The 26,244-nt window shown below is 47.0% G+C and overlaps 6 protein-coding genes across 6 annotated transcripts; 3 read left to right on the top strand and 3 right to left on the bottom strand.

Moving 5' to 3' along the window:
• Window positions 1–771: 771 nt before the first annotated feature.
• SETTUDRAFT_32712 (uncharacterized protein) lies at window positions 772–2,055 on the bottom strand (the record flags this gene model as incomplete). Its single annotated transcript, XM_008028874.1, has 1 exon — window positions 772–2,055. One exon carries the CDS (start codon window positions 2,053–2,055, stop codon window positions 772–774), a length of 1,284 nt encoding a protein of 427 aa, XP_008027065.1.
• A 10,801-nt stretch (window positions 2,056–12,856) lies between these two features.
• On the bottom strand, window positions 12,857–13,728 carry SETTUDRAFT_32711 (uncharacterized protein; the record flags this gene model as incomplete). The annotated part of the gene is made up of 5 exons (XM_008028873.1): window positions 12,857–12,988; window positions 13,100–13,188; window positions 13,248–13,313; window positions 13,375–13,506; window positions 13,560–13,728. The coding sequence occupies 5 exons, from the start codon at window positions 13,726–13,728 to the stop codon at window positions 12,857–12,859; spliced, it is 588 nt and encodes a 195-aa protein (XP_008027064.1).
• Window positions 13,729–16,232: 2,504 nt separating this feature from the next.
• On the bottom strand, window positions 16,233–18,318 carry SETTUDRAFT_164127 (uncharacterized protein). The gene is made up of 5 exons (XM_008029686.1): window positions 17,933–18,318; window positions 17,818–17,878; window positions 16,713–17,764; window positions 16,491–16,657; window positions 16,233–16,424 (listed from the first exon to the last, which is right to left on the bottom strand). Exons 1-5 carry the CDS (start codon window positions 18,014–18,016, stop codon window positions 16,271–16,273), a joined length of 1,518 nt encoding a protein of 505 aa, XP_008027877.1. The 5' UTR covers window positions 18,017–18,318; the 3' UTR covers window positions 16,233–16,270.
• Window positions 18,319–18,629: 311 nt separating this feature from the next.
• On the top strand, window positions 18,630–20,602 carry SETTUDRAFT_164126 (uncharacterized protein; the record flags this gene model as incomplete). Its single annotated transcript, XM_008029685.1, has 3 exons — window positions 18,630–18,734; window positions 18,815–19,410; window positions 19,470–20,602. Coding segments are annotated over 3 exons (1,654 nt in total), but the record flags the coding sequence as incomplete, so codon positions are not given.
• A 324-nt stretch (window positions 20,603–20,926) lies between these two features.
• Window positions 20,927–23,349, top strand: SETTUDRAFT_164125 (uncharacterized protein). The gene is made up of 3 exons (XM_008029684.1): window positions 20,927–21,309; window positions 21,373–22,950; window positions 23,010–23,349. Exons 1-3 carry the CDS (start codon window positions 21,157–21,159, stop codon window positions 23,193–23,195), a joined length of 1,917 nt encoding a protein of 638 aa, XP_008027875.1. The 5' UTR covers window positions 20,927–21,156; the 3' UTR covers window positions 23,196–23,349.
• Window positions 23,350–23,631: 282 nt separating this feature from the next.
• On the top strand, window positions 23,632–24,946 carry SETTUDRAFT_179928 (uncharacterized protein; the record flags this gene model as incomplete). The annotated part of the gene is made up of 2 exons (XM_008029683.1): window positions 23,632–24,175; window positions 24,376–24,946. The coding sequence occupies 2 exons, from the start codon at window positions 23,632–23,634 to the stop codon at window positions 24,819–24,821; spliced, it is 990 nt and encodes a 329-aa protein (XP_008027874.1). The 3' UTR covers window positions 24,822–24,946.
• Between the last annotated feature and the right edge of the window lie 1,298 nt (window positions 24,947–26,244).

The following is a 26,244-nucleotide window of genomic DNA, read 5'->3' as shown; positions in this document are numbered from 1 at the left end:
TTGTAACGGGCTGAACGCCCTTTGGATAGCTCCTCGATGGAATCTCGGTCAAGCAGCAGACGCCAGGTCTTACTCTGCAACCCGGCATCTGTGCGAGGCCTAGCGGCGCCCAGACGACGCGCTCAGACACTCGGTGCAACCTTTCTCCGACAAGTAAATAAACACCACGCAAGTAGACTCTATAGCTCTCTATCGAATACAACCTCTTGTATACCTCGCAATTGCTCCCTGGAGCGCAGCCCCTTACACGCTACGATAGCTACTTTGTATAGTAAACTTGATTTTATTCTATTTTTATTATCATTATTATTCTAGATTGAAGATTCGGATAGAATTCTCTATAAATGCTATCTATTTCTCTATTATTGTATTTTGAAATTTGAATTTCATTTCTCTACATGTATCTTGAATATAATAGTTCTTTTATATGTAAGAGACATTAATATTAGTCTAATAGATACACTCTTTAATATCTTCTCTAATACAATTTATTAAAGGGATAATATTGATAGAGGTTTCTACCTTACATTTGTAGTTCTATTTATAAATTAGAAATGATTAGAGTTTTGATATGTTGATCTTGAAATATAGATAAAGGGCTTAAATTGAAAAGGATTATAGGTGTATATACAAATAGATATTCATAGACATAGCAGATAACAGAGAGAAATCTATTCATAATATCACTACGGTGTTATGCTTGGATCTTAGAACGTGGTATCTTATCCTACCACTATATACTATTCTACTTATTGCACAGTCATTATTATTCTACCTGCCAAGATTAGGTTTGGTGAGATCCACTGTTTTTGAGAGCTGCATACGAAGCCAAGCACTCAAGCTCCTGTATAAACTGTCGACTTCTCCGACTAAGCATGCTTCGTCTGTGCTGTTTCCTCCACGTGTAGCAAAGGCATCTATAACAGCGCTAGCTCTCGTAATCTCGCTTGCAATCATATATTTGTTCATGTCTGCTTGGACGTACTGATCATCAATTTCGAATGTACCCATGAAGATCCGTGTTGGTGCCACTTCTTGTGCCCAGGCAGGTATGCTTGGATTCCGTTTAGAGGAAGGGCAGGTTTCACTTGACCCTGAAGATTCAGAACTATCTAACGTGTGTCCTGCGAAGGCGGAGTCGGCCAAATTGTTCATGGATGATGATGACGATGATGTTGATAGATAGCGAGTGTACAGCGATGTTGGTGGACTTTTTCCGGTGGAGAGGGGAATGATTGGTGTGCTTGTAGCGCACCCTATGGCGTCCTGGTACCAAATAAGGACTCTCGATAATATAGATGCATAAAGTAAAGCCAAGTGTGGTGATATTGCACATGGACATTCGAGCAGCCGGATGAGGCTCTCACAGGCGGCTCTGTTGATCCTGAGAACATGATCCAGAGGTGCTTGAGGTCTTGAAGTTGCTCCTGGTCTAACGTCTGCTTGGATCTCGCCGACGTTTTCGACGTTTAGGTGAGAGACACTTTCGAATACAAGACATGCATCCCTGTGGCAGTCATGTATGGAAGTAGAATGAGGCGGCGAAGTGGTAGTGCTCAAGTGCAGTCGTTCGGAGACGTCCTTAGTCTCTGTCAAAGTCCTTAGCAGTGTTGTCTCGCAATCTTTCTCGAATGTAGCTGTAAGATCCCAGACATCGATATCCAGATTGCTGAATTGCTCAATCGTTGGCATTGCTCCAGTACTGCAAATATGCGCAAGATCGAGAGTAGTGTTGTCTGGCACGATCAATGGACCCAGAAACGAATCCATATCCAATCGACTATCAACATCTTGTTTTCCATAATCGTATTGGGGGTTATCTTGGCTCGGACCAAGTTCTCCCATTCCTTCAGGGGACGAGCGCTGGGTAGCACCCTCCGTGTTCTTGTAGGTCGACTTCTTATTCGTTCTCCGGTTGATTCCATACACACACTGCAGGTATGACTGTTGACAACGGCCACAAGACGGACGTCGACGATCACACTTTAGTTTCGCAGAGCCACATTGATCGCAGCTTGCTCGTAGCTTAGGCTGTCGTGGGGCGGTATCTTGCATCATGCAAGCGGCTTGAGAGTGAGTGGCCAAAGAGTAGTAATGCTGATTCTGATCCAACACCGATATCATGCAAGGCGAATTATGTTGAAAAATTAGCAAGTCTTGAAAAGTAAGTACTTACTCAAAGACCTTATACTTTAGTGTGATACGCTCATACCGCAAATGGCTAGCAGCATTTAATTTGAAGCCATCACCAGATAATCTCCACTTTGTTGTATGCCCGAGAAGCCCGTCGTGCACTAGTTGTGCCCGATGTGATGGGATGTGATGTTTCGCATTTGCCGTCCCTACGTAAAAATCCCCCATGCGGCATGAGGAAGGGCGAAGCGCACAACTTACAGCGGTAGCAGGCTGCCTAGGGTGTCTATTCATGACTAGTCATGACCGAGAAACCATGCAGTAATGATAAGCTATCGAACGCTGTGCGTAATCACGGCTGGCAGCCTAGTCTCACAAGCTGGAGGTATATGCTTGATATAATGCGCAAGTAGAGGTAGCAGAGTAGATAGGTAATTTTGTTCGGCTAAAATTCGTACAGATCAAAACAACTGTAACATAGTAATATTACCATTCAGTGACGTCAACAAATGACGGTTCTAGAGAACGAGATAGGGCACACCTATCTCAAGCCTAAAAAGCAGAAGCTAAGATTATGTAACCTTAATCGTATCCTATAGCAAGGCTTCGCTGCTATTGCACTTCAATACATCTCGTCCTTAGTAAATTGCATAGGAGGAGGGCTCAGAGCTACCACTACTACTTAGGGTTGCCATGTGATGTATTGAAACGTCTTATCCAACAACATGTTTTATAATCTTGGCGACATCGTGCGTCGTCTTGCGCGAGTAGCGCAGAGAAGGACCGAGGCGGATGTCCTTCCACATCGTTAGTGATCTCAACAACATATCATGCTAGGAAAACCGTGTCTAGTTCCTGCACGGCACTGTGCGCTGCCGCTTATGCCGACTCTAATATGTAAGCACTATATCTATAGTTCCCCACAATTAGAAAACAAGCATTCAATGGTAGCCGTCGAATAGTGCTTACCTTATAGCTTATATAGAGATGCCCGTTAAATGTTTAGGACCCTTGACAAAGGGTTGTAAGCACTACTACATAGTGGCGGGGATGTGGCTACCCACAGCAAGTGGCAACGAGGAGCTCTCTGCAGTGGCGGGTGTCGGATGTCTTAGTTCAAGCAAGTGTCCAAGGAAGTTCGCGGCACAGCTCCCTCACTCAGGACCTGTGGGGTTGCGCGTTTTAGAGTTGCGTTCTCATTACCTTTCCAGGTATAGATCTTCAAGACAGACTCTAAGAGATGGTTAAAAAGATAAATCTTCTACATTAATATTATAATATATAGTTTAAATTTAATTATTATACACTTATGAACGGCTGTATTACATACAAAGTATATAAGTAAGGGAGATAAGGTAATCATATAAGCTCTTCCTTGAGCCGCGGCCGTTTTTGTACTAATCTAGATATTTTTTATTAATGATTTACTTGGATTTTACGTGATAACAATCATCGTATAAACCTTGTTTTCAGCTATGTTAGAATAAATCTTAACACTTAGCAGATTAACATATATAAAATTATAAAAATCCTATAATATATTTACACTATATAATAAAAGCATTATGTTAATTCTTTACAAAAGTTACTAATATAATACTGCCTGTTATTTTATAGTAAACTAATTCAGATAGAGTTTTATAAGAAATATTATAATATATGCACTGAAGGAAATCTAACAGAAATTACTAACTACTATTGATACTACTTTACTAGCATGTATGATAACCTACTACTACTGAGTGTTATAGTGTAGACTAAGTTGAAATTTAAACCCTTTAAATTGAAAAACCTAACACTTAAAAGGAACCTAATTTGATGTAGTACTTGAAAGTATAAAAGCGTAACCTATCAGTATAATAGGTAATGACTAACTTTTATAACGTTTCTAGTATTGATATTTATAAGAAACCTCTGTTATCCTAAACCCCTTTTAGAAGCGTTTGTTAACACTATCTGTTATCCATAACTAGATTCTCTGACTTGAATCTTTGTTCTTTTTAGTATAGTTTATTCAGAATTCTTTACAGTGTTATATTTAGGTATATTGGAAAGTGAAAGCGATACGCTTTACTATATAGCCTAATAACGTTACTAGGACTTATATATAGTTTTTATTTATTAGTATTAAACTTAATCGTTGCTAGTATTATTAGATATATATAGTGAAACACTAGCCAGTGTTCTTAATGTAGTAAGAACTAATATAAGTAAATTTTTGAAACAAGACTTTTAACCCACAGTTTAAATAAAATCAACTTTACAATTTTCAAGAAAGTGTTCTTTAACAAGATAGATTTGAAATTAAACTTTAGCTAGTTGTTAAGATAACTAACATTATAGCTAAGATACATAGTATAGATGTAATTAATATTGTTAGGTTTATTAAATAGTTCTATATAGAAGGGTTTAATATTAGAAAGACTCTAGTATAATTATTCAGCTAATATTCTAACAAATAACGTGATAATGATAATGTATATTTTGTTATGGGCGAGAGAGGCCTAACTAACGAGTATGCATTCACCTATTGTACAGAAGAAGAAAGATACAGAAAAGAACTATCTAGAGGGCCCTCCTTTTATAGTTGTTACTCGTACGAACGCTCAGACCTTTAGTCTTCCTCCTTACTTAAGCTTGTTCGTACGTAACTAACCACGTCATTTAGTCACGTGACTAAAGTCATGTAATTCACTGCTATGTGACCTGTAGGTCATGCCTCTCTGGCGTAGCCCTTTACATATTTAACCAACATTAAAACCACTTGACTAATATCAGATAAGATCTATTTCTAGCTATTTACTATATCGACCCCCTTTAGCATGGCGAACTCCCTAAGTACCTTCCAACAATATATTAACTAGACCTTAAGAGAACACCTAGACGACTTCTGCTTAGCTTATCTAGACGACGTGCTAATCTATACTAACGGCGATCTGCGCTAGCATTAAGAGCATGTCTAAAAAGTACTTAGTAAGCTACAAGCCGCAGGGTTACAAGTGGACATTAAGAAGTACAAGTTCGAAGTCAAGACGACTAAGTACCTTAGGTTTATTATTAAAGCAGGCAAGGGGATAAGCATGGATCTAGCTAAGATAGCCGCAATTCGCGAGTGGGAGGCACTAAAGATAGTAAAGGGAGTAAGATCGTTCTTAGGATTTGCAAACTTCTACTAAAGGTTTATTAAGAACTTTGCACAGCTAGCTGCACCTCTTACTAGACTTACAGGCGACGTCCCTTTCTAATAGGGACCTAAAGAGCAATTAGCCTTTGACAAGCTAAAAGAGATCTTTGTTATGGAGCTAACGCTAGCGGCGTTCGACCTAGATTGGGAGACAGTGCTCGAGTGCGATTCGAGCGGCTACGCGGTAGGCGGAGTGCTATCGCAGTACAGTAATAATAGAGTCTTACAACCCTGCGCGTTTTTCTTGTGGAAGAATAGCGCGCACGAGTGCAACTATAAAATCCATAACAAGGAGTTACTCGCGGTAGTACGATGCCTTAAGGAATAGGACTCCAAACTGCGTTTAGTTGAGAAGTTCAAGGTAATCATAGATTATAAGAATCTAGAGTACTTCATGAAACCTCGTATGCTAAACGAACGTTAAGTGAGATAGTTGCTTTTACTTGGTAGATACAACCTAGAGCTGCTATATCAGCCAGGTAAGTAGAACGTGAGAGCCAACGCGCTCTTAAGAAGAGAACAAGACCTGCCTGTTAGGGCAGAAGACGAGCGCTTACAAAAGCGCTTCGTACAAATATTTAAGCCAACAAACTCCTATTAGGAGGTAACAGAAGAAGAACTAGAAGAAGCTATCTTAGTAATGGCAACAAGGACACGAAGCCAGCAGCGGGAAGAGGAGGCTATCCCCCTATCTAGAGAAGAATTAGATCAGCTCCTTCCTAGAGTACTAAATAAAAAAGTGCTAGAGCAGAATAAGTTAGAGAAGCTTTAGCAAGAAGCGACAGCAAAGGATCATGTCTACTAAAGAGCGAAGAAGGCAGTAGAGGACTAAGAGAGACGTTTCCCCGTAAACTTAGGCCTAAAGTGCTTAATTAAAGACTGCTTAGTAGATAGTAAAGTCCTATTTTACTAAGGGCGTAAGTGGGTGCTAGACAACAACAAGTTGCGAACGGCAATCATCAGCAGTGCCCACGACTCACTAGTCACTAGTCACCCAGGGCGTGAGCTAACGTACAAGATTCTCGCAAGGGACTACTTTTGGCCAGGCATGACCAATTTGATCCGAAGATACGTTAGAAACTGTGACACCTGCGGACGGAGCAAGTCCTGGAGAGAGGGCACGCAAGGCCTTCTGAAACCACTGCCGATACCCACTTGGATCTGGAAGGAGATCTCCATAGATTTCGTCGAAGGACTACCAGAGAGCGAAGGCATGACTAGCCTGATGGTGGTCACTGACTAGCTTAGCAAGGGTGCGATCTTCGTACCGCTCCCGGATACGAAGACGGAAACCGTCGTCCAAAAGTTCATCGAGCGCGTGGTTGCATATCACTGGCTACCAGACGCTATTACCTCTGACAGAGGCAGCTAGTTCGTGAGTACACTATAGGCTAAACTATGCGAGCTTCTGAAGATCAAGCGGAGACTATTAACTGCCTACCACCTACAGATAGACAGCGCAATAGAGAGGATGAACAGCGTCTAGGAAACCTATATCCAATCGTTTACAAACTAGGCTTAGGACGACTAGGCACGGCTCTGCCTAATGGCCTAGATTGCGATTAATGGCAGGAATGCAACGTCGACTAGAATGTCACCCTTCTTCTTATAGCATAGACATGAGGTAGAGCCGCTGCAGCTAGAGCTTGGCAACGAAAGACAACAACGGAAACCAGCCAAACAGCTTTCGGACGAACAGAAAGCAGCAGAGATCGCGGTTAAGCTACAACAAGCCGTAGAACTAGCCCAGGCAGGCATGGCGGTTGCTCAACAAGAACAGGAGAGACAGGCGAACAAGACTCAGAGAGAGGCACAGAGCTACCGAGTAGGCGACAAGGTATGGCTGAAGCTCGATCAGCAGTACGGCACAGGGCGAAGCTTAAAGAAGCTCGACTGGAAGAACGCTAAGTATACAGTGGTAAAGGTAATCGATAGCCACTTAGTTAAATTAGATACGCCTCTAGGACCACACCCTGTTTTTTATGTTAATTAGTCAAAACTCGCTAGCAACAATCCCCTCCCAAACCAGGTTCAGGACGACTATTAGCCACAGCCACTACAGGTAGACGGAGAAGATGAATGGGAGGTAGAGGACATTATAGCAGAAGAGGTACGCCGCCATAGGAGAGGGCGTAAGCTATACTACGAGGTGAAATAGAAAGGGTTCCACCAAACAACGCTCAAACTAGCTAAGCTGCTAGAGGACGCTAAGGCAGTAGATCGTTGGGAAGCATTCACGGAGGCCAAACGAGACAGTAAGGGCCGCCTCCTAGAGGGGTTTCGGAGAGGCGATGCGGTATCCCCTAAGAAGGGGGGTATTGTAACAGGCTGAACGCCCTTTGGATAGCTCCTTAATAGAATCTCGGGCCAAGCTGCGCGCGCACCATCTAAACTACGTTTAGACCGAGCAGCGCTCAGACAACGCGCTTAGATACTCCGGCATAACCTTTCTCCGATAAGTAAATAAACACCACGTAAGCAGAGTAGATAGCTCCTTATCGAATACAACCTCTTGTATACCTCGCGATTGCTCCCCGGAGCGCAGCCCCTTACACCCTTAAAACAATGTAACAGCTATCTATAAGCTATCTATAAGTTTTATTATAAGTATTTATCAATAATTTCAACTTTATAAAAGCTACGTAATAAACAAAGCTCAATAACTAGCCACTCGAACAATCCGAATCTCGTACAGAAGGCCGTCTTCTACTTATCGCCTGGTGCGACGCGGATCTTATGGAAGGCTGCGATAACGTCTAATTTCGTGAACCACTTAGCCTTGCTTAAGCTATTGAGCGTCTCTTGAATAAGTGGTAATGGATACTAGTCCTTCTTTGTAATCGCATTTAGAGCCTAATAATTGATACATAGTTAGAGCCCTCCCCTAGGCTTCTTAGCGAATAATACTAGAGCTAAGGCTAGCGAGCTGCTTACGCGGATAAACCCTTTCTTAAGGAGTGACGTAAGCTCCTTTTAAAGGACTAGAAGCTCTCTGCGCGACATACTATAAAGAGGTCCCTATGGCGGTTAAGCATCCCTTAGCTCTAGCTTAATCTTGTGGTCCACTCCTAGCCCTTAGTGTGGTGGCAGCTTCTTAGCTTCTTTTAGGTTGAAGAGCTTGTAGAACTCTTAATACTGCGCTAGTAGTAGTGCTCGTACGTTTATGGGCTTCTTAGGTTGTAGCGCCTTATTAATATCTGCGATTAACGCAGCGAAGATCTAAACGCTGTTTAGAGCGTTCTTATATCTGCGAACTAGGGCCACAAACGCTGCGGCGTTAACTTAGCTAACTCCTCTTAGTAGAGCCTCTTTAGTTAACCTTACTTAAATGCCCTTTAAGTAGATAAAAATGCTCTTCTTAGCGGGGGCTACTGACACGTCCTAGTAGTTCATCTATCCTTTACTAAGGTATATGTCCTTACTAGAGGACAAATTCATTACATATGCGTAGGCAGTCTCTTTGTACCTATGCATCTTAAACAAGAATTAAGCAACCTTATTAATCTCTAATAGCTTGCTATTCACCCCCTTAATTATTTAAGCAGGTATTTAAAAGCGCTCTAGATAGTGGCGGTAAGCAAATCTCTTGCTAATTAGTGCATAGCATAGGCATCTGCAGTTAATAAGCGCAACAGCGTTTACTACGTTGTTCATGATAAGATCTACAGTAATTAGTAGAGGACGCATATACTTCTGCTAAAACTAATTCTATTCGCTACGTATCTGCTAATCTATCTTTAGAGGCTCTAGACCAAGACTCTAGTCTAGAGCTACTCTTTTTCCAACTCGCTACTCAGCACCTGATCGACTTCCTCCTGCGGCTTATGTCCAACGTTGCTTGGCGCGGGCCTTGCCTTCTTGACCTAGGTGGCGTTTTGACAGTATTTCGCGATATGACCTAGCTCTCCGCAGCGATAGCAGTCAGGCGGAGGTTGTTGTGGCTTGCCTCTAGCCTCTCGCGCCTAATTAACCTTTAAAGGCTCCTAGTCTATAACGTCCAGACTAGCTTCGTGTTAAGCGGTTGTTATAGTAGGGCGATCTACCACCTAGGAGCTCGTTGCGCGCAGTTTAACGAGACCTACCCGGTAGAGGTTGTCGGACGTTCTTACTGCCTTATTGACTAGCTGCTCGTACGATAGATTCTCATCAATCGTAGCAAGAGCCTCCTGCAGCTTAGTGTGAAGGCCCTTTAAGAACATACTCTTCTTAGCTGCTTCGCTAAACTGCTCGCCTAACTGAATCTTAAGATAGTTAAACTCTATGTGATAGTCTCTTACTAAGAGCTTGCCTTGTTTAAGAGTTAAAAGGCGATTGAGTGCTTTGGACTTCTGGTGTGGGTCGTTAAACTGCTGGTCCATAAAGCTCTAGAGGTCTTTAATGTGGCGTTTACTCTAGTTCTGTATTGCCTAGGGTAGAAGTACATCCGCTGCCTTGCCCGTACACCTACTAACCACGTACTCAATCTGAGCGAGGCTTGAAGTTCCTTTGTACTCGTGCTAGGGCTTAGCTTAAGTCTTATATTTAAACGCTACGTACTTTGTTTAATCTTTATTAAATAGTTCTAGGTGCGGGAACTTGTTCCTGCGCGTAGCTGGCTTAGCGATTGCAGCTGCTGCTAGAGGAGGCGTGAAGGCTCTATAGGACGACTCTGAACGCCCCTTAGCTTGGTTACGCTCGAGTGCCACGAGCCGTTCTGTTAGCACCTGGTTCTGGGCTGTTAACTGATTCATTAGCTCCATCATCTAGGCTATGGCATCCTAGTTGGCCTTCGGCAAGCCTCCTTGCCTTAGTGAGCCCTTTCCTCCCACAACGGCCGATCGTTTGGCGACCGCTTTAATTGTTGGCCTAATTGCTGCCTCCTTCCATCCATCCTCTCTAAGCATTTGTGTAATTTCGCGCAAGATCTCTTTATTTGATACTCCTGCCTGGTTCTTAGCAGCAGCGTACGCCGCTAGCTCTTCCACATTCAAGTTTGGAACGTTAATCTCCATTGCCTAATTCATTTTAGACGTCTCGTTCTTTGCCTGCTAATATGCAGGACTTCCGATCGCTCTTCGATCCGCTCGCGCAGTCCTAGACTGCGGCCTACTCCTCGTCGGTGAGGACTAGTAGGGCTTACCTTCGGCTGTCCTTGTTACTAGCCAGAATCTAAATAGCGTTCTGTCGCTGTTGTGTCGCGTCCCTAGGAAGACTCACGTCTTGCCGTCTCGCTCGTGGGATCTCGTCTCCTATTGAGAGTAATCGCACGGCCTGCACCTCGTCCGATAGAGGATCGACAGGACTTCTTACTACAACGTCCGCTTCTAGCTAACTGTACACTAGGCCTGAGTGGCCTTTAGGTAGTTTATTACGCGACGTTGTGCCTACGGCTTGGCTTTCTAAGACACAATAGGACTTCCTAGACAGGTCCTAGGCGACTAATTCGCCTACTATCTCTCACGGCTAAACTTCCTGCGAAGCTCTGCCCTAGGTGTACTGTCTTGCGACGGTCTACCTTCTCGCTGCACTAAAGGCCTTTTATACCTATTACAGCACTAACTCTATATTACTAGCTCGCACTAATAATACGCTTTAAAACTTAGTTAGAAGATAGTCTACCTAAGGCTTATGTCTAATTAGGATTAAATACAAAATATAAGGGGCTATGCTTTAGGGAGCAATCGCGAGGTATATAAGAGGTTGTATTTAATAAGGAGCTATCTACTCTACTTACGTAGTGTTTATTTACTTATCGGAGAAAGGTTATGCCGGAGTATCTGAGCGCGTTGTCTGAGCGCTGCTTAGTCTGAACGTAGTTCAGATGGTGCGCGCGCAGCTTGGCCTAAGATTCCATCGAGGAGCTATCCAAAGGGCGTTCAGCCCGTTACAGTTATTAAACTTCCTCTATTAGAGCTATAGAATCCTTCCTCTAGTAAAAGGAGGTTTCTTTAAGCTCTTTTAGAGGGCTTAGGGTATAGCTTTTAGAAAGGAGACTATTATAAGCTCCTTTAAGGCAACTAGCATTAACCTACTAAATGCTGAGGTTATTCTCTAAAAGTTCTAACAAGAGGCCTCTAGTTTAGATGAAAGCTCTTCTTCTATCCTTAGTAGAGATAATTAGCTCAAAATTAAGTCTATTATACGCTAGGAGGTGAAGGATTTTAATAATAAGGAGGTAAAAAAGCTTTGCTAAAGCCTCCATCACCTCTTAGCTTAAAATAGTATACTTAAAGGAGAAAACTAGGGCTTAAGGGAGGCTCTAAAGGTTAAAAAGAGACACTAAAAGAAGAGCTACACGCTTTAACTTAATAGGCCTAAGAAGTACTATAGAGGAGCTGTCTTTTGGTCTCCTAAGAAGGTTCGCTAAGCCAAAGAGGATGAGATAGAATGACAATAAGAACAATAGCAATTATAACTCTAGAAAGCTAAGAGATCTAAGTTAAAGAGACAAGCTCAATTTTACAAGCTTCAAATAGCCTAGGAGAAGCGTGTTAAGAGAGAGAGGCTCAAGGAGGTGAGAGAGAAGGAGAGAGCCGCCAAGGTGGCTCAAAAGGAGGCTCAAAAGGCAGCCTAAGAGGCTAAAAAAGCTATATAATTATCCTAAAGGGGTAAGCGCAAAGTCTTACAAGGCTCCTCTTAAAAGCAGAAGCGTTAGAAACGTATTGTTATTAATTTATCTTATGTATAAGCTAAGGTAGCTACACTAGCTATCCTAACTTAGACCACCTGCTATGGCCGCACTACTAAGCTACTAAGTAGATACAAGTAGCCTATTATAATCGCAATGCTATAATTACTATAACACTATAAAATCTTGTAATAATAGCAACTATAGGTGGCTGTACAGCCTCATCTTTTGCAATAGGTTTTTTGGTGGGGTGGGTTATTGCGCGTCCTGGGTCATTGCGCGTCCATGCAGGTTAGCAGACAGGCCAGTGCCTCCAACTAGGCAACATCCAATTTGCATGATTAACATCACTACAAAGACAAGTCTATAGAGCTGCTGCAAAGTGCTATTACTACCAAAATCTATAACTCTGAGATTAAACATCATCACCAAGTCCACTTGTATATAAAAGTAGAATCAATAATTTACATTCATACCTTATCTTGTAGGCACACTTTATCTTTTTTAGTCGTAATCTCTACAGTACAACATATCGTATAGAGTTTTACTTGTGATATCTATTAGATGGCTTTTAGTATAATACAAACTCTCTAGTATTTGTCTAGATTATGATTAGTATAAAGAGATAACCATATGTTAGCATCCTGGTAAGCCTACTACTACTATTTAAACGCCCCTTATTACTTAGTCTATACATACACTAAATTCTACATTTTATAATTTCAAGAGAGCCTTAGAATATTAGCAGAAGGGAGGCACTAATAGGTATCGTACCATCCTATTCACTTTAATCAGCATCTAGTTCTAGTATCTAACATCTTGTATATGTACGAAGGATTTAGTGAAGGAGTAGTAGGTCCTGAGCTGTTGTATCTTCTCCAGCTTGTAGCGAATTACCATCACCATGTACCCTCTGCATAGATCATTGCCTCTCAGAAAGTCATTTTCCCAAGTTTGGAAAGATTGGCGGGTTGTAAAACTTGTTCTAGAATTTGGGTAGCACTAAATCCTGAAAAGAAGCACATATTTTGATAGCGGCTAGGGGAATATACTAAGAAGTAAATCTATATAGTATTCGTGTTCAACACAAATCTACATTATTATGTAGATGCATTCCCAGACCGCCATAAACACTTAGATGGCTGTGCCTGCATGCTACCAAGTTTGAAACTCACTCGTACAACTAGACTAGCCTCTTTAAGACAGTGAATCGGGATGTATTCCATGATTCCGACGAGCAAATCTTGATGAAAGCTATTAGAACCTGTTATGCACAGAGTAAAAATCAAGGAGCTTACCACTATGGAGAGCGCTGTCACCAACCTGATAAAACAGGAACTCCCGCTCCCATTCTTTGGTGCTCAGCTGAAGCGCTAGGGCTCAGCCGCCCTCGTGAGAAGATCTATAAATCAAAACTTGTCAAAGCTAAGTGACGCACATGAGGACTTACCTTCCTTGAAGGCGCAGCCACCAAATTCATCGCAGCAGACAATAGCGCCCTGATTGTTTGGTGTGCAGTTGAGGTTCTTGGGCTCAGGCGCCCTCTTGTTGACAATACGATCCGCGAATTCGGGACCCAAATCTATAGAGTGTTTCAGAACTTGCCATGATCACGTGATGACAATCAAAGCCTACCCTTGCGGAATATACAGCCACCGAATTGATCGCAGCAGACGTCTACACCCTGATTGTTCGGTGTACAAGTGAGTTGTTGTGATGAGGGTACCTTGCTTTGGGGTGCAGGGGCCGAGAAGGCGGGCGAAGCCATGACGGCGGCCAGAAAGAATAATTGCTTCCAGAGCATTTTGGAATATTGGGAGCAGATCAAGTCTGTAATGGAAATGAAGTATTAGCCTAACGATTCTATATGGCAGACATTGATCTTTATTTCATCATATCCTTAGTCTTGAAACCTGTCTAAAAATCCAAATCAGAAGTGCTACACTAACTGTTTCTTGCACACCTTTCAGAATGCTTTGCATTTACTACACGGCACGCGACATGGCATCATTTGCCCCTGCCAAGCAGTCATTTAAATTCAAACGCTACCGAGCGAGGTTAAGACATGTTAAAATGATCAGATTGCATTGCTGAGCTGGTTTTCACAACGCTGCCACAAACTCCAAGCAGGCATTACTCATTTCGTGACCCAACTTAATTGGGTGAGGCGCCAAACCTAGCGCTGTAAGAGCACTGTAGACCTTGACTGTATAATGAGCATACTTATTGCAGCCTGATTAGGAACAAGTCGCCAAGCCGGAGGCCTTGCTCCTTCAGGTGCTAGTGCTGATATTGCGGTAGCAATCTTGGTTGTTGAATCATTGACTGTAAAAGGTCATTCGGAATGCAACTCGCAGTTCAATCATGGCTTTGATTTTGTTCCTTGTGCTTTTCACTCTCTAGTGCCAATGTACGTTTAGTAGAGTGATTGCCACAAAGGGTGAATTCTGTTTAGAAATGCTTTATGAACATTACGCGGGTAGTGAGCGTTCCTCTGTGCATGTGTTGCAGACTCCATATCATTCTAATGTAGAGCGAAGCAATCATTACAAATGGCAGATTCCGCATTCCAGAGACATTTCCGAATGAGACAAAGGAAGTTGTTTTCCAGTGCTCTCGTTTCCGCATTATGGTGCCTTTACTGTTAGCGATGAAGATGAGAAGAACAAGCATGTTGATAAGAGAGAGGGTGGGCAGGGGGGAGAGATGGGAGAAATTAATCGTTAGATACCCGCAAGGAAGATCACAAGCCTGGGGTGGTTAATCTAGTAGCTAGTCTTTTGCCGTGCAACTGCCTGTATCAAGTCCTAACAGAGATAGTTGGGTCAGAAAGTAAAGGTGCTAAGCCGCCATTGTTGCAACTATCAAATTCACTCATAACCGCAGGCAGTATCAAGAGATCACTCTCTCATAGCCGCTACTAGATGTTGTAGAGGAAATGACTACATAATACTATCAAAGTGATACAAGAAGTCAGTCATCGTCTTCTGTTCTTTTTCTCACACGGTGAGAAGACGTAGACGTGGAAGTAAATGTGAGGAAACAATTATCACAATATCGTACCGTCAGGCAATATGAAAAAGACGACTATAGCAGAGCTTATTGATCAGTTTCTTGCCCTCCATGACCACATCTCTCATCAACTTTCTCCGTTTTTCAGCACGTCGATCATGGCAAACCTAGTCTCAACACACTCTCACAAGAAGATATGACGCAAAGGTACTATACAACATCTGCTTGAATCACTAGCTTGCTGTTCCGTATTCACATACAACAGCGACAGATGATTCATGTTACCAAGAACGCAGAAATATATGCGAATCACCTTACTTATGAATCACTGTCTGTACAAAGCTATAGCTAGTGCAAATGTTCTCGTAAAGTATATACACAAAGGAGGTTTTGCGGCGTAACGATAGCTCATGTCCAAGTGCCAATATCAACCCACCTGATATTGTGCCCGCTTGACAATTCTCCAGGCTAACTTGGTTTGATGCACTACTAGTCGCCCGCGATAGCTGGTCCAGTAACCAAGAACTGCCACCAATGTTTGCGAGACGAGAGGACACAACAAAATTTTATGATCTATCAGCATCTCCTTTTATCGAACAAAATCTATGTATTTACAAAGCGGAAAAGCTATAGCACAAGACTAGAGGTAGGAATCTGCAAAATCGGTGGAGAGACCCTAAAATCTTGACTATACACCTTCCCATTCACGCGAGTGCTTCATGTGGCAAGAGAACTATCGTTGAGATACATCATGTCGTCTCAGTAGCGTACTCGGCATGCAAAGCATGAGACGCTCAACTTTAGTAGACCAACTACAAGCTAGGTAAACTAGGGCCGGGATCTCTGCAGTTCGTACTATACATGCGGACTAGGTGTGGAGACTCGTCCGCCTCGATTGGTGCAGAAGTGTGCCCGCTACTGGAATATAAGTGATCTCGACACATACTAGACAAACGATGCCTACCGTAGTGAGACCGAAAAGAATACTGTCCCGCATGCGATCTCTCCAAACTCTACCAGTGATTCCCGTACCACGCGCACATGTTACTTTATCATCACGCTTGTTACATGTCTCTTCATACGCAGCACTGAACGTGTTGCTTTTTTCGAATCGGAAAACCATTTGTCAGCATCCACGACCCTGCTCTTGCAGAAGAGTCTAGTATGATATACGCATCGTATTCATTGTTATTCGAATTGACGTGCCGTGCTTTGGAATGTTTTCAGCTGCACGATTGATACCCTTAATAAAACTCTAGGAGATAGATGTTTCGGCGGAGAATGTCCTGTGTGGCGAGGCTATGAAAGCATAGTCGTATTCGGTATGTGAACAGTTATCTAATATACCTAGCTTTGATGAAAAGTGGCGGCTTATCCCAAAAGAAGCGCACCTTCTGATTGTCCCAGTTGTCGCACTCTGTACATAGCTCAAAATCAAAGTTCCAAATGAGACTTGCAAGCATAATGCGCATCTCATGATAAGCCAGACTGTATCGTTAGGTTAGTAGTTTATTCAACTATATTAAGCACAGTCCAACATGTGTATAAACTTACTTGAGGCCGATGCAGTTGCGAGGACCAACGGAGAATGGGTTGAGTACGTCTTCCCTATCGTCATCATAGCCATTACCAGGGAACCAGTGCTCAGGAACGAATGATTCAGGATCTTTAAAGTTGAGAGGATGGTGGTAAGCAGCATGATGAGGTATTGCGATGCGTGTCTGATAGTTCTGGGTCAGTTGGGTACCATAACTTGGGCATGAGGAATGCGCTCACATCTTCTGGAATCCATTCTCCGCAAACAATGTTGCCACCTTTTGGGGTTCTGCGAAACAACGGGATCGGGGCAGGTGGATAAATCCTCATAGTCTCTTTTATACACGCAGCCATAAAGGGTAGCTGCAACAAGCTCTCAAGCTTCAGGTCCTCCTTTTTGAGTGCACGCACCTCGTCCTGAAGTCGCTGCATCTGCTTTGTGTGTTGGAGCATGTAGTAGAAGAATGCGGACATTGTCGTGGCCGTTGTCTCGGTTCCAGCGACCATGAATCCGGATGCATCAGCTATCATCTGGCTTTTCGATATCGGATTCTTTTCGTTCTGCATAACGAGCTTCCAGATATCTGGTTTTCCAATGGCGTTGCCTCGTCTTAGTCGCCTCTCTACTCGCTCAACAGATTGCCGATGGTGGTTTTTCGCACCCTCCTTGATGGCCTCGGGCATGAAATATTTCAGTAGGACGCCGATAATCCTATACTCAATCCCCAGCCGCCTAAGTGATGTGTTCTGAACTTGCAGGAAGATTTGGGCGACCCATGGAGTGTACTCCGATTGTTGAAGCAAACCGAGTGGCTCCCCAAACGTCAAGTCTGCCATAACATCGAATGTAAAACAGTTAAGCAGCTTAGAGATATCCATTTTGACATCTGCATCCTTTTTAACGTCTTCCCTGATAATCTTGACTAGAAGGTCGACATAGCCTTTAATCAGAGGTTCCTGTTCCTTCAACGCTCTGTCGCTGAATGCATGCGCGTACATTCTTCGCCTTGGCCGGTGGTTTTCTGGGTTAATTTCTGCGGGGAGGGACTTGTCGCCATTAGCAAGTCCTGGTAGGGTCGCTGGGTCTTTTAGATTCTCTAGGCGTTTCCCTAATGTGGCACCATAAATGTCTTTCCAGGCCTCGGGTTTGACGTAGGTCAATCGGTCGGGGCCAATACGGACAATTTCGCCATACTTCTTGTGCATTTCGTCTAGCCATGCAACCTCATCGCCGACGACAATTTTGTAATAGTAAAGCATTCCAGTGGCTGCAGCTAGTCTTGGGCCAGGAACTTGTACTTAAGTTAGCGAAAGCGTTGTTCCTCGTGTAGAAGCAAACATTTACATGTGCGCAAACGGTGAAAATACATATTATAGATGCAGGTGAGGGTGAATTTCAGGACAAGCTGTCATGTAGTCAGAAATACGTGGAAAGTGCAGGGGAGATATGGGATGCAGACCGCTCCAAGACCCAATGCAACAATCAATGAAATCTTCCCAACTAGCACGGGGCCAGAGTGCTTGATATGCTGCACGGTTTCCATGGTAGGATATGGGTTCAAGCTTGCAGTTCAATATTGGAGCTGTTCAGCTGAGGATGATGTGAATATTTCTATAATGTCTGTGATGTGAAAGAAGCAATGTGTTCCACACAGCAGAGCGAAGAGGGCTTAAATACGGGTGCAGGTCAAATATTGCGGGGCTTCATAGGTACAGGCCATGGATGCTTGGATAGCCTTAGGCATGCTCGTATGAAAGTGGTACATGGCATAGTCGGTGGTCGGAGAGCCGACAGTCGGATGGTCGGACGGTGATACAAACGATAAGCAAGCGTATCCCCAGCTGGTTTTTTTTCTTTGAGATGACCTACTGCTAGTTTAGCATACATCAACTGTTGAGGCAGTGGTTTCGTCAAACAAGGTAGCTTGGTGCAGCAGAGATGTCGGCAAATGCCATATCTGCCGGACGGACTGAATCGTGTTGAGCTTGTGGGTGCGTGCATACATGAGTAGGTGTAGTGGTAGGAGCTGAGGCGTGGCGTGATGGTGTTGCAGTTGAGGCGCGGCCCCTACGCAAGTAAGTACAGTAAGCGAAGCGGCCCTGGCAGCCGTTGCATGACGGCTGGCGCAGCAGGCAGCTTTCAATCGCATCAGCCACCATGTCGGCCTCGACCGAGTCGAGTGCGGCTCTGCATTCGCCGCACGCGGGAGATGCGCCCAGCGTCGAGGCGCTGTTTCTGATCAAGTTCGACAACAAGGTCGGGTACGGCATGCGACTGCCCGGCAGCTGGCCATGGCGGCTACTTGGGTACCTTTTTGGAGCTATGCGCTGAACAGCCACAGGTATACGGTCTCGTGGAAACGCACCGCATCCGCCGACATTACGCTCGAGAACGCCGTCGAGTACAAGTCGCTGCCGTCGGGCCTGCACACGGTGCAGAAGGACCTGGTCTACTTCACCCACCAAGGCTATGCTGGGCTCAGCGCGTTTGCAAAGGGCGACGCAGGCGCAGAGGACCGCAACGCCCATTTCATCTCGGTGGGCATACTGGTGAAGAAGGAGGGCGAATTCGGGCGCTTGGGGAGGGCATGGCTGCTTGCGGGTCGCTTGGAGACGCTGGCGGCGACGCTGGCCGACAACGCAGAGTCGGTAGCACCGCTGGACGAGTTCTGGCGCGAGCAGATGGACCAGCACCAGCGTGGCCATGGCGAGGCTTCCGAAGGCGCGCCCAAGGGACACAGCCGGGCGCGCGCCATCTCGACTGTGAGCGCGGTGCCCAAAGACGAGGACAGCCTGCCCGAGTACCACCCAGCCCTGTCCATCCAGCGGTTCCTCGATGTATTTGGCCCGTTGGTGTTTCGCCTGCAGCAGGCCGCGCTGCTGCGAAAGCGCATCCTCTTCGTCGGCATCCCGCCAGTCCGGACTGCGTGTGAGTTTGGTATGTTGTTGCTGGCGGCTCCTCGGTGCGCGGTTTGACTGTTGGGCTGACGCGGCCAGTGTACCACCTCTCTGTCCTGTCGAGTATATCAGTGCGCGATGCCGAGCATCTTGTACCCGGCACCGAAGAGCTGCTGCGTCTGCCCTGCCTCTTCTCTGTCGGCGTGCACGACATAGCCGACCTCGAGCCTGTCCAAACACCACGGCATGGCGGACACGGGCCAGGTGCCGGGTCACCAGTAGGCTGGGTTGCGTGCACTACCGACGAGATCATGGCTACAAAGACCAGGCTTTACGACATCATAGTCGAGCTGCCCCACACATACGACGCGCCGCCGCAAGAGCGGCGCTGGCCACGGATACGGACGAGCGACGGCAGCTTGATCAAGGCTAGCCAGCGGGACGTTGAGCGGTACAGGATTCTACACAAAGAGCTGTACAAGCAGCGGAACCGGCCCCAGACAGCATCCGAGGCATACACGGACGACGAGCACGGCGATGCGGCGCCGCTATTGTCACGCGACCAAGTCGACACCAAGCGCGCAGACGACGAGTTCAACCAAGTATACGACGACAGCGTGGTGGAGCCCATGACGTGGTCACGGCTCGCATACATGGGCTACATGTGGTGGGCTTCTGCAGGCGAGAAAGATGCATACGCGACGGCAGAGCGGGAGACGGACCGCGAGCTCATTGGCGGCCTGGCCGAGTACTCGCAGTCACTGGAAACAGCCATCATTGCATACTTTCACCGGCAGTCGTCGTTGCTCATACAGTCGCTGTCGCACATGATGACCGACGCCGACGAGCAGGGCGAGCACGACGACGACGACGACGAGGATGGAGAGGGATTGAGTATCGACAAAGACGACCTGTCGAGGATGGGACTGGACACATGGTCAGAAGCCGACCGGGCGTTTGTGCAGGAGTTTGGCAGCCTCTACTTTGGGCGGGCCGTGGGTGTCAAGGGCAGCGAGATTGACTGTTGCGGGTTAAGGGTGCCCGTCTTCTAGACAGAGCCGATCAATGGCTGGGAGCGTGCAGTCAGCCACGGACCGGCAGGCACCGGCTGCGCGGGGGGGGGGGATTGACATGGTGTACATACAGTTGATTCAGCGGTAGATGCAGGCGTTTTTTTTTGGTCGCGGGTAATTTGTTTTTTTCTTTTATGGTCGAATGCGAGATGGCGTTCCTGGAATAGCCGCTCACCCGCTGCACCTGATCAGGCGCCTTTGCCTTGATGCCGCCACGCTCAGCTCCCTCTGCCTGCTGTGCTCGGCCATTGTGCTTTCATTTTCACTTTTGCCGCGGCGGACCATGGCTCGACGGGCTCGACGGGCTCGTATGTGTATGCAATTAAATGCGCACAGCCGGATTGGCACCCCGAAGTCGGACCCCGCAATGGGGGCGCACAGGCCACCCGCGAATTTGTGCGCCCCGCATCGTCATATGCCATTGCTTGCGCCCTAGTGCGAGTATCACCGAGCCCCAAAGTTTTCTCTTCCGTGCCCTGGATGTGATTCATACATACCCAGGCGGCTTGACTAATACCTCCACTTCTGTTTCCTTCTCTCCATAAAATCCCACGTTCCAGGCGTCGCCTCGTCCTCTCCTCGACCTCGTCCTCATCCGCATCCTCGTCGCCGTCGCCGTCACTCACGTCTCCTTCCACAAACACACCCCACCCGGTCGTCGGCTAGCGCCAATCAATTGATCAGCAAAGCAAAAGGCGCGACTATCCCTCAACATGCCCATGCTTGCAGAGCCCTGGAAAAAATATCAACCCTTCAAGCCATTGCACCTGCCGGACAGGACATGGCCAAACAAGACAATTGACAAGCCCCCTCGCTGGCTGTCAACCGACTTGAGAGATGGCAACCAGAGCCTGGTCGATCCTATGGTATGCTGATTGCTTTACGCGCATTGCTGCACGCGTGCGTCTGTACACTGACGCTAGCTCTAGGATGGCGCGCAAAAATGGGACTACTTTCAGATGCTTGTCAAGCTTGGGTACAAGGAGATTGAAGTATCCTTTCCCTCGGCCTCGCAAACTGACTTTGACTTTACACAACGCCTTATCCAAACACCCGGCATAGTGCCCGACGATGTCGCGATCCAGGTTCTTTCGCCATGCCGCAAGGAACTCATCCGCCGCACCGTCGACTCCCTCAAGGGCGCGCGCAAAGCCATCCTCCACCTGTACCTGGCCACCAGCCCGTGCTTCCAGCAGATTGTCTTCAACATGAACAATGAGGAAACCATTGCCCTAGCCGTCGAATGCACAAAGTACGCACGATCAATTACAAAGGACGACCCTGAGCAGGCCGGCACCCATTGGTCATACGAGTTTTCTCCAGAGACGTTTTCAGACTCGTCTCCAGAGTTCGTCATCGAGGTGTGCGAGGCAGTCAAGGCTGCATGGGAGCCTTCGGTCGAGAACCCCCTTATTTTCAACCTGCCAGCTACGGTTGAGATGTCGACGCCCAATGTGTACGCGGACCAGATTGAATATTTCTGCAAAAACATTAGCGAGAGGGAGAAGATCTGCGTGTCGCTGCACCCGCACAACGACCGGGGCTGTGCAGTCGCCGCCGCAGAATTGGCTCAGATGGCGGGTGCAGACCGTGTAGAGGGCACGCTGTTTGGCAATGGAGAGCGCACTGGAAATGTCGACCTCGTGACTCTGGGCCTGAACCTGTACACGCAGGGAATACACCCCAAGATTGACTTCTCCGATCTCAAGTCGGTCATTGACATGGTCGAGAGCTGCAACAAGATTCCAGTCCATCCTCGCGCACCGTACGGAGGCCAGCTCGTCGTATGCGCCTTCAGTGGGTCGCATCAGGACGCTATCAAGAAGGGATTCCAGATGCGCAAGAAGAACGGCGCGACAAACGAGAGCCGATGGCAAATACCCTACCTCCCGCTCGACCCTCAAGATATCGGCCGAACGTACGAGGCGATTATCCGCGTCAACTCGCAAAGTGGAAAGGGAGGCATTGCCTGGATTATCCAGCGTCAGCTCGAACTGGACCTGCCGCGCGGTCTGCAGATTGCATTCTCCAAAATTGTGCAGAAAGAGACGGACATGCTCGGTCGCGAGCTGTTGCCCACGGAAATCACCGTGCTTTTCGAAGAGGCTTACCACCTCAAGCGTAACCCCCGCTTCTCTCTCATCGACTACGAAATCAAAGCCGATCGCTCAGCGACACCTCAACCACCACAAGAGGGCCGGACCGTCAACAGCCGCAATCTACGCCGAATATTCACTGGCGTGATTGAGATTGACGGCCAGGAACACACCATTCAGGGCTCGGGCAATGGTGCATTGTCGTCGCTAGCTGATGCTCTGAGAAGCCTGGGTATCGATCTGGATGTTGTAGATTACAACGAGCATACGATTGGCACAAGCAAGGACGCCAAAGCAGCAACATACATAGGATGTACCGCGGCCGGAAGCAGCCAGAAGGTGTGGGGAGTGGGCATTCATCAGGATGTTGTTCAAGCATCTCTGACTGCCATGTTGAGTGCCGCTTCTTCGGTAAGTCTTTTTGGGTGATGGATGCGCGGGCGTTCAAGAGACGTACTGAACAAGCACAGTTTCTTTCGTCAAGACCGACGACGCCTATTCCTTTCCGGCCCAAGCGATCCAATACTCTGGAGATTCCTAGTCCCGAGTCGAGTCCTACGCACAAGGAGAAAAGGGCCAATGGCGCGACTATAGTGGACAAGCTGGAAGCGGCCGTCAATGGGGATCAAGGTCAGGTGCAGAGTGGGGGGGCGTAAGGGGGCGTAGAATGGGTGAGATGAGCAAATTGGATTCTGGGCATATGTGTTTCATGTGGGACGAGGCCTTCAAACGTCATGAGGGACGTGTGTCAACAAAAAGCGGTGGTTTAGGTTGATAGAATGTATGCATCAGCCAGACGGCGACACTGAGCACATTTGGAATGATGATGGATTTGATGAGGATGAAGCAATCAAGAGCATACTTGGCGCAACCGACATCGGGGGGCGAGTGACGTAGGAGGATACGGTTATCGGCGGCTGTGAAGGAGGGGGGCCAAGTGGATCCGGGCTATGGAATAGATGTGCAATACAAAGGTCGGGTGCATGAGTGTTATTTGTGTTTTAATGTGTATTAACATCTTTAGAAGTCGGTCAGATCATTGCAAAAAAAAAAGAAGCAAGGGAAGACGAAAAAAAAGTCAGCAACGACAACATGGTCGCCCACGTGCACGCGCAAGAGGATCCGCCCGAGCCGGCGTATTTGGCGACTTCGGCCGAGTCGCCGCTTCATCCACCGACGGAAGTGTACCGGAAGCTGAGGGGGCTGCAAGACGATGAGGGCAAGGGGGAGGGGAAGCTGTTGAAGAGGCAAGACTTTGTGATTGAGCCCCGAAGCGGCAAGGCATGGAAGGTAGAGCAGAGCCAGGTGTTCCGGCTGTCGACGCCAGAAGGGGCGCAGGTGGGCGACCTCAACGTGTGGAACCAGCATGATGTGCGCGAGCGCTTCTGGGCGGCGCGGACACGGCAGCTGCAAGGGTCGCACATGAGGGAGGGAGACCGGCTGTGGTCCAACCTTCCCTTTATGCGGCCATTGTGCGGCATTGTGGCCGACGGGTGCCAGGTGCGGGATGCGGCCACGCAGCCAGACCAGGGGGAGCCAGGCCAGGGGAGAGAGGAGCGAAGAGATGAGAGGGGTGGAGTGACCAAATGGGGTGGGAGATGTCATGATTTGCTGGGGACCAGATGTGATCCGTATGGTGAGTTTATTGTCTTTGTTGTTTGCCCATTTTGCTTTTATTTTTTCAACTTGTTCTCCTACCTCAGTAGTACAGTATTGTTTTTTGTTTGACCGCTACTTTTGCCATTATTTCGAATCATCTTCTTTATACTTCAGGAATATCACGTGCGTCAGGTCAGGTTGAAAGGCGGGCTTGAATGTTCTAACCAAGTTGGACAGTGTCCCATATGCTTACAGGATCGAGCTACGACTTTCACTGCCACTCGAATCTGGTGCGAGCGATTCTCCCGCATGGGCTGACGGAATTTGACGTGCACGACGTACTCAATGTATTCCAGGTGACTGGGCTGGACTCGCAGGGTCGGTATTTCATGGAAGCCAGTCCGGCGACCACGGAGAGCTATATTACGTTTTTCGCCGAGCAAGACTTGCTGTGTGCTCTGAGCACGTGTCCAGGGGGGGACTTGAGCGCCTGGGGGTGGCACCAGGCGGATGAGGGTGGAAGCGGAAAGGCGGACATGAAGAGCACGTGTCGGCCTATTCGCGTGGAGGTTTGGGATATCAAGGACGAGGTCAAGAGCGATGTGCTTGGCGGGTGGAAGGGTCCGGAGAAGAGTGGGTACAAGGGGATGCACGGGATGAGGGTTCCTTGTGGAGAGGAGTAGGAACAGGGTATATGTATAGATTTATATGTATACATGTGTTGGCCAAGTGGAAGAATCTAGAGAAGAGTGGGTGCAAGGGGATATATGGGACGAGGGTTCCTTGTGAAGAGGAGGAGTAAGAGTCGAGGGTATATATATATATATATATGTATACATATATAGATATATATGAGCCAAGTAGAAGAGTGTAGAGAAGAGTGAGGGCAAGGGGGTGCATAGGACGAGGATTCCTTGTGTAAAAATCTGAGCATGTATCTGTTTTGCAAACTTTTTTTTTCGTGCTGGCTTATTTCCTACTATAGGCAGGGTGAAAGAGGTAGATGTGTACATGGTGGAGACGAGTTATGGTAGGGGGTGGAATTAGAGTGTGTGCATGTATATTGTTTGTTTGTCTAGGTGGAACATGATGACTAGTGGTGCAGCCAACAGCCACGTGGGCGTAGCGTGCCTAGCGCGGGCCGAGACGTGGGTTGTCGACGTCTAGTGTGCGACAAAGAGTCGTTGTTGTGCCGAGGCAACCAGGGTCGACGCTAGCCGCAAGGGGCGAGGCGTGGAAAACGAGCATGGAGGTGGCAGGTCTTGAACATGAATGAGTCCCACGTTGGAAGTTGGAGGTTGCGAGAAAAAAAAAGCCGAGGCACGACTAGGTTATTATGACCATGTCTTACTGTAGGTATGCATCCATGCATGTGATACTATGTAGAGTAGGGAGTGGGAGCAGTGGGCCGGGTAGACTTGTAGGCAGCGGCGAGTAAGCTTTGGTGTTGTGCAGGCCTAACCAGACGCCTGGGATGGGCAAGGGAAGAAAAGAAAAAAAAAACAAGAAAAAGACAAAAGAGGGCAGCTAGCCCTACGGCAGGTTTGATGACTTGGCGGCTCACGAATACGTGGTGGTGGTGGTCTGGCCAGACCGGGGGCAGCTCGGTCGGATGCCGGGCAAAAAAGGACCAAGCTCGTGTGTCGCATTTGCTCGGTGGTCAAGTTAAGGTTTTGGGGGGTTCAGCGAGCCGGTCAGTCGGGACGTGGCACCAGGGCAGACTGGCGACGGGCGGCAGTGGTGTGAGACGAGTGTGTCAGTTTTGGGCCGGCGGCGGCGGCGGTGGTGGTGGTGGTGATGGTGATGGTGATGATGATGACGGTGATTGCTTACCAAGGTATTTGTGAGGCAAGGGCCAGTACATGGATGTAGGGTGTAAGGTGTAGGGTGTAGGGTGTAGGGTGCGCGTGGATGGTGTTGGCGTATATGTGTGTGCTGTGTGTGTGCTGTGTGTGTGTTGTGTGTGTGTTGTGTGTGCGTATATGTGTATGCGTGTGTTTGCGTGTTTGTGTGTGTGCGTGTTTTTTTGTGTATGTAGTAGTAAGTAGTAGTACTCCTCCGCGCTGGGGGCGGAGATGAGGCAGGCGGGCACAGGCACACAGTGGC

Source organism: Exserohilum turcica, assembly GCF_000359705.1.
Source record: "Exserohilum turcica Et28A unplaced genomic scaffold SETTUscaffold_3, whole genome shotgun sequence".
Lineage (NCBI taxonomy): Eukaryota > Fungi > Ascomycota > Dothideomycetes > Pleosporales > Pleosporaceae > Exserohilum > Exserohilum turcicum.
This window is presented reverse-complemented; position numbering and strand designations above follow the sequence as displayed.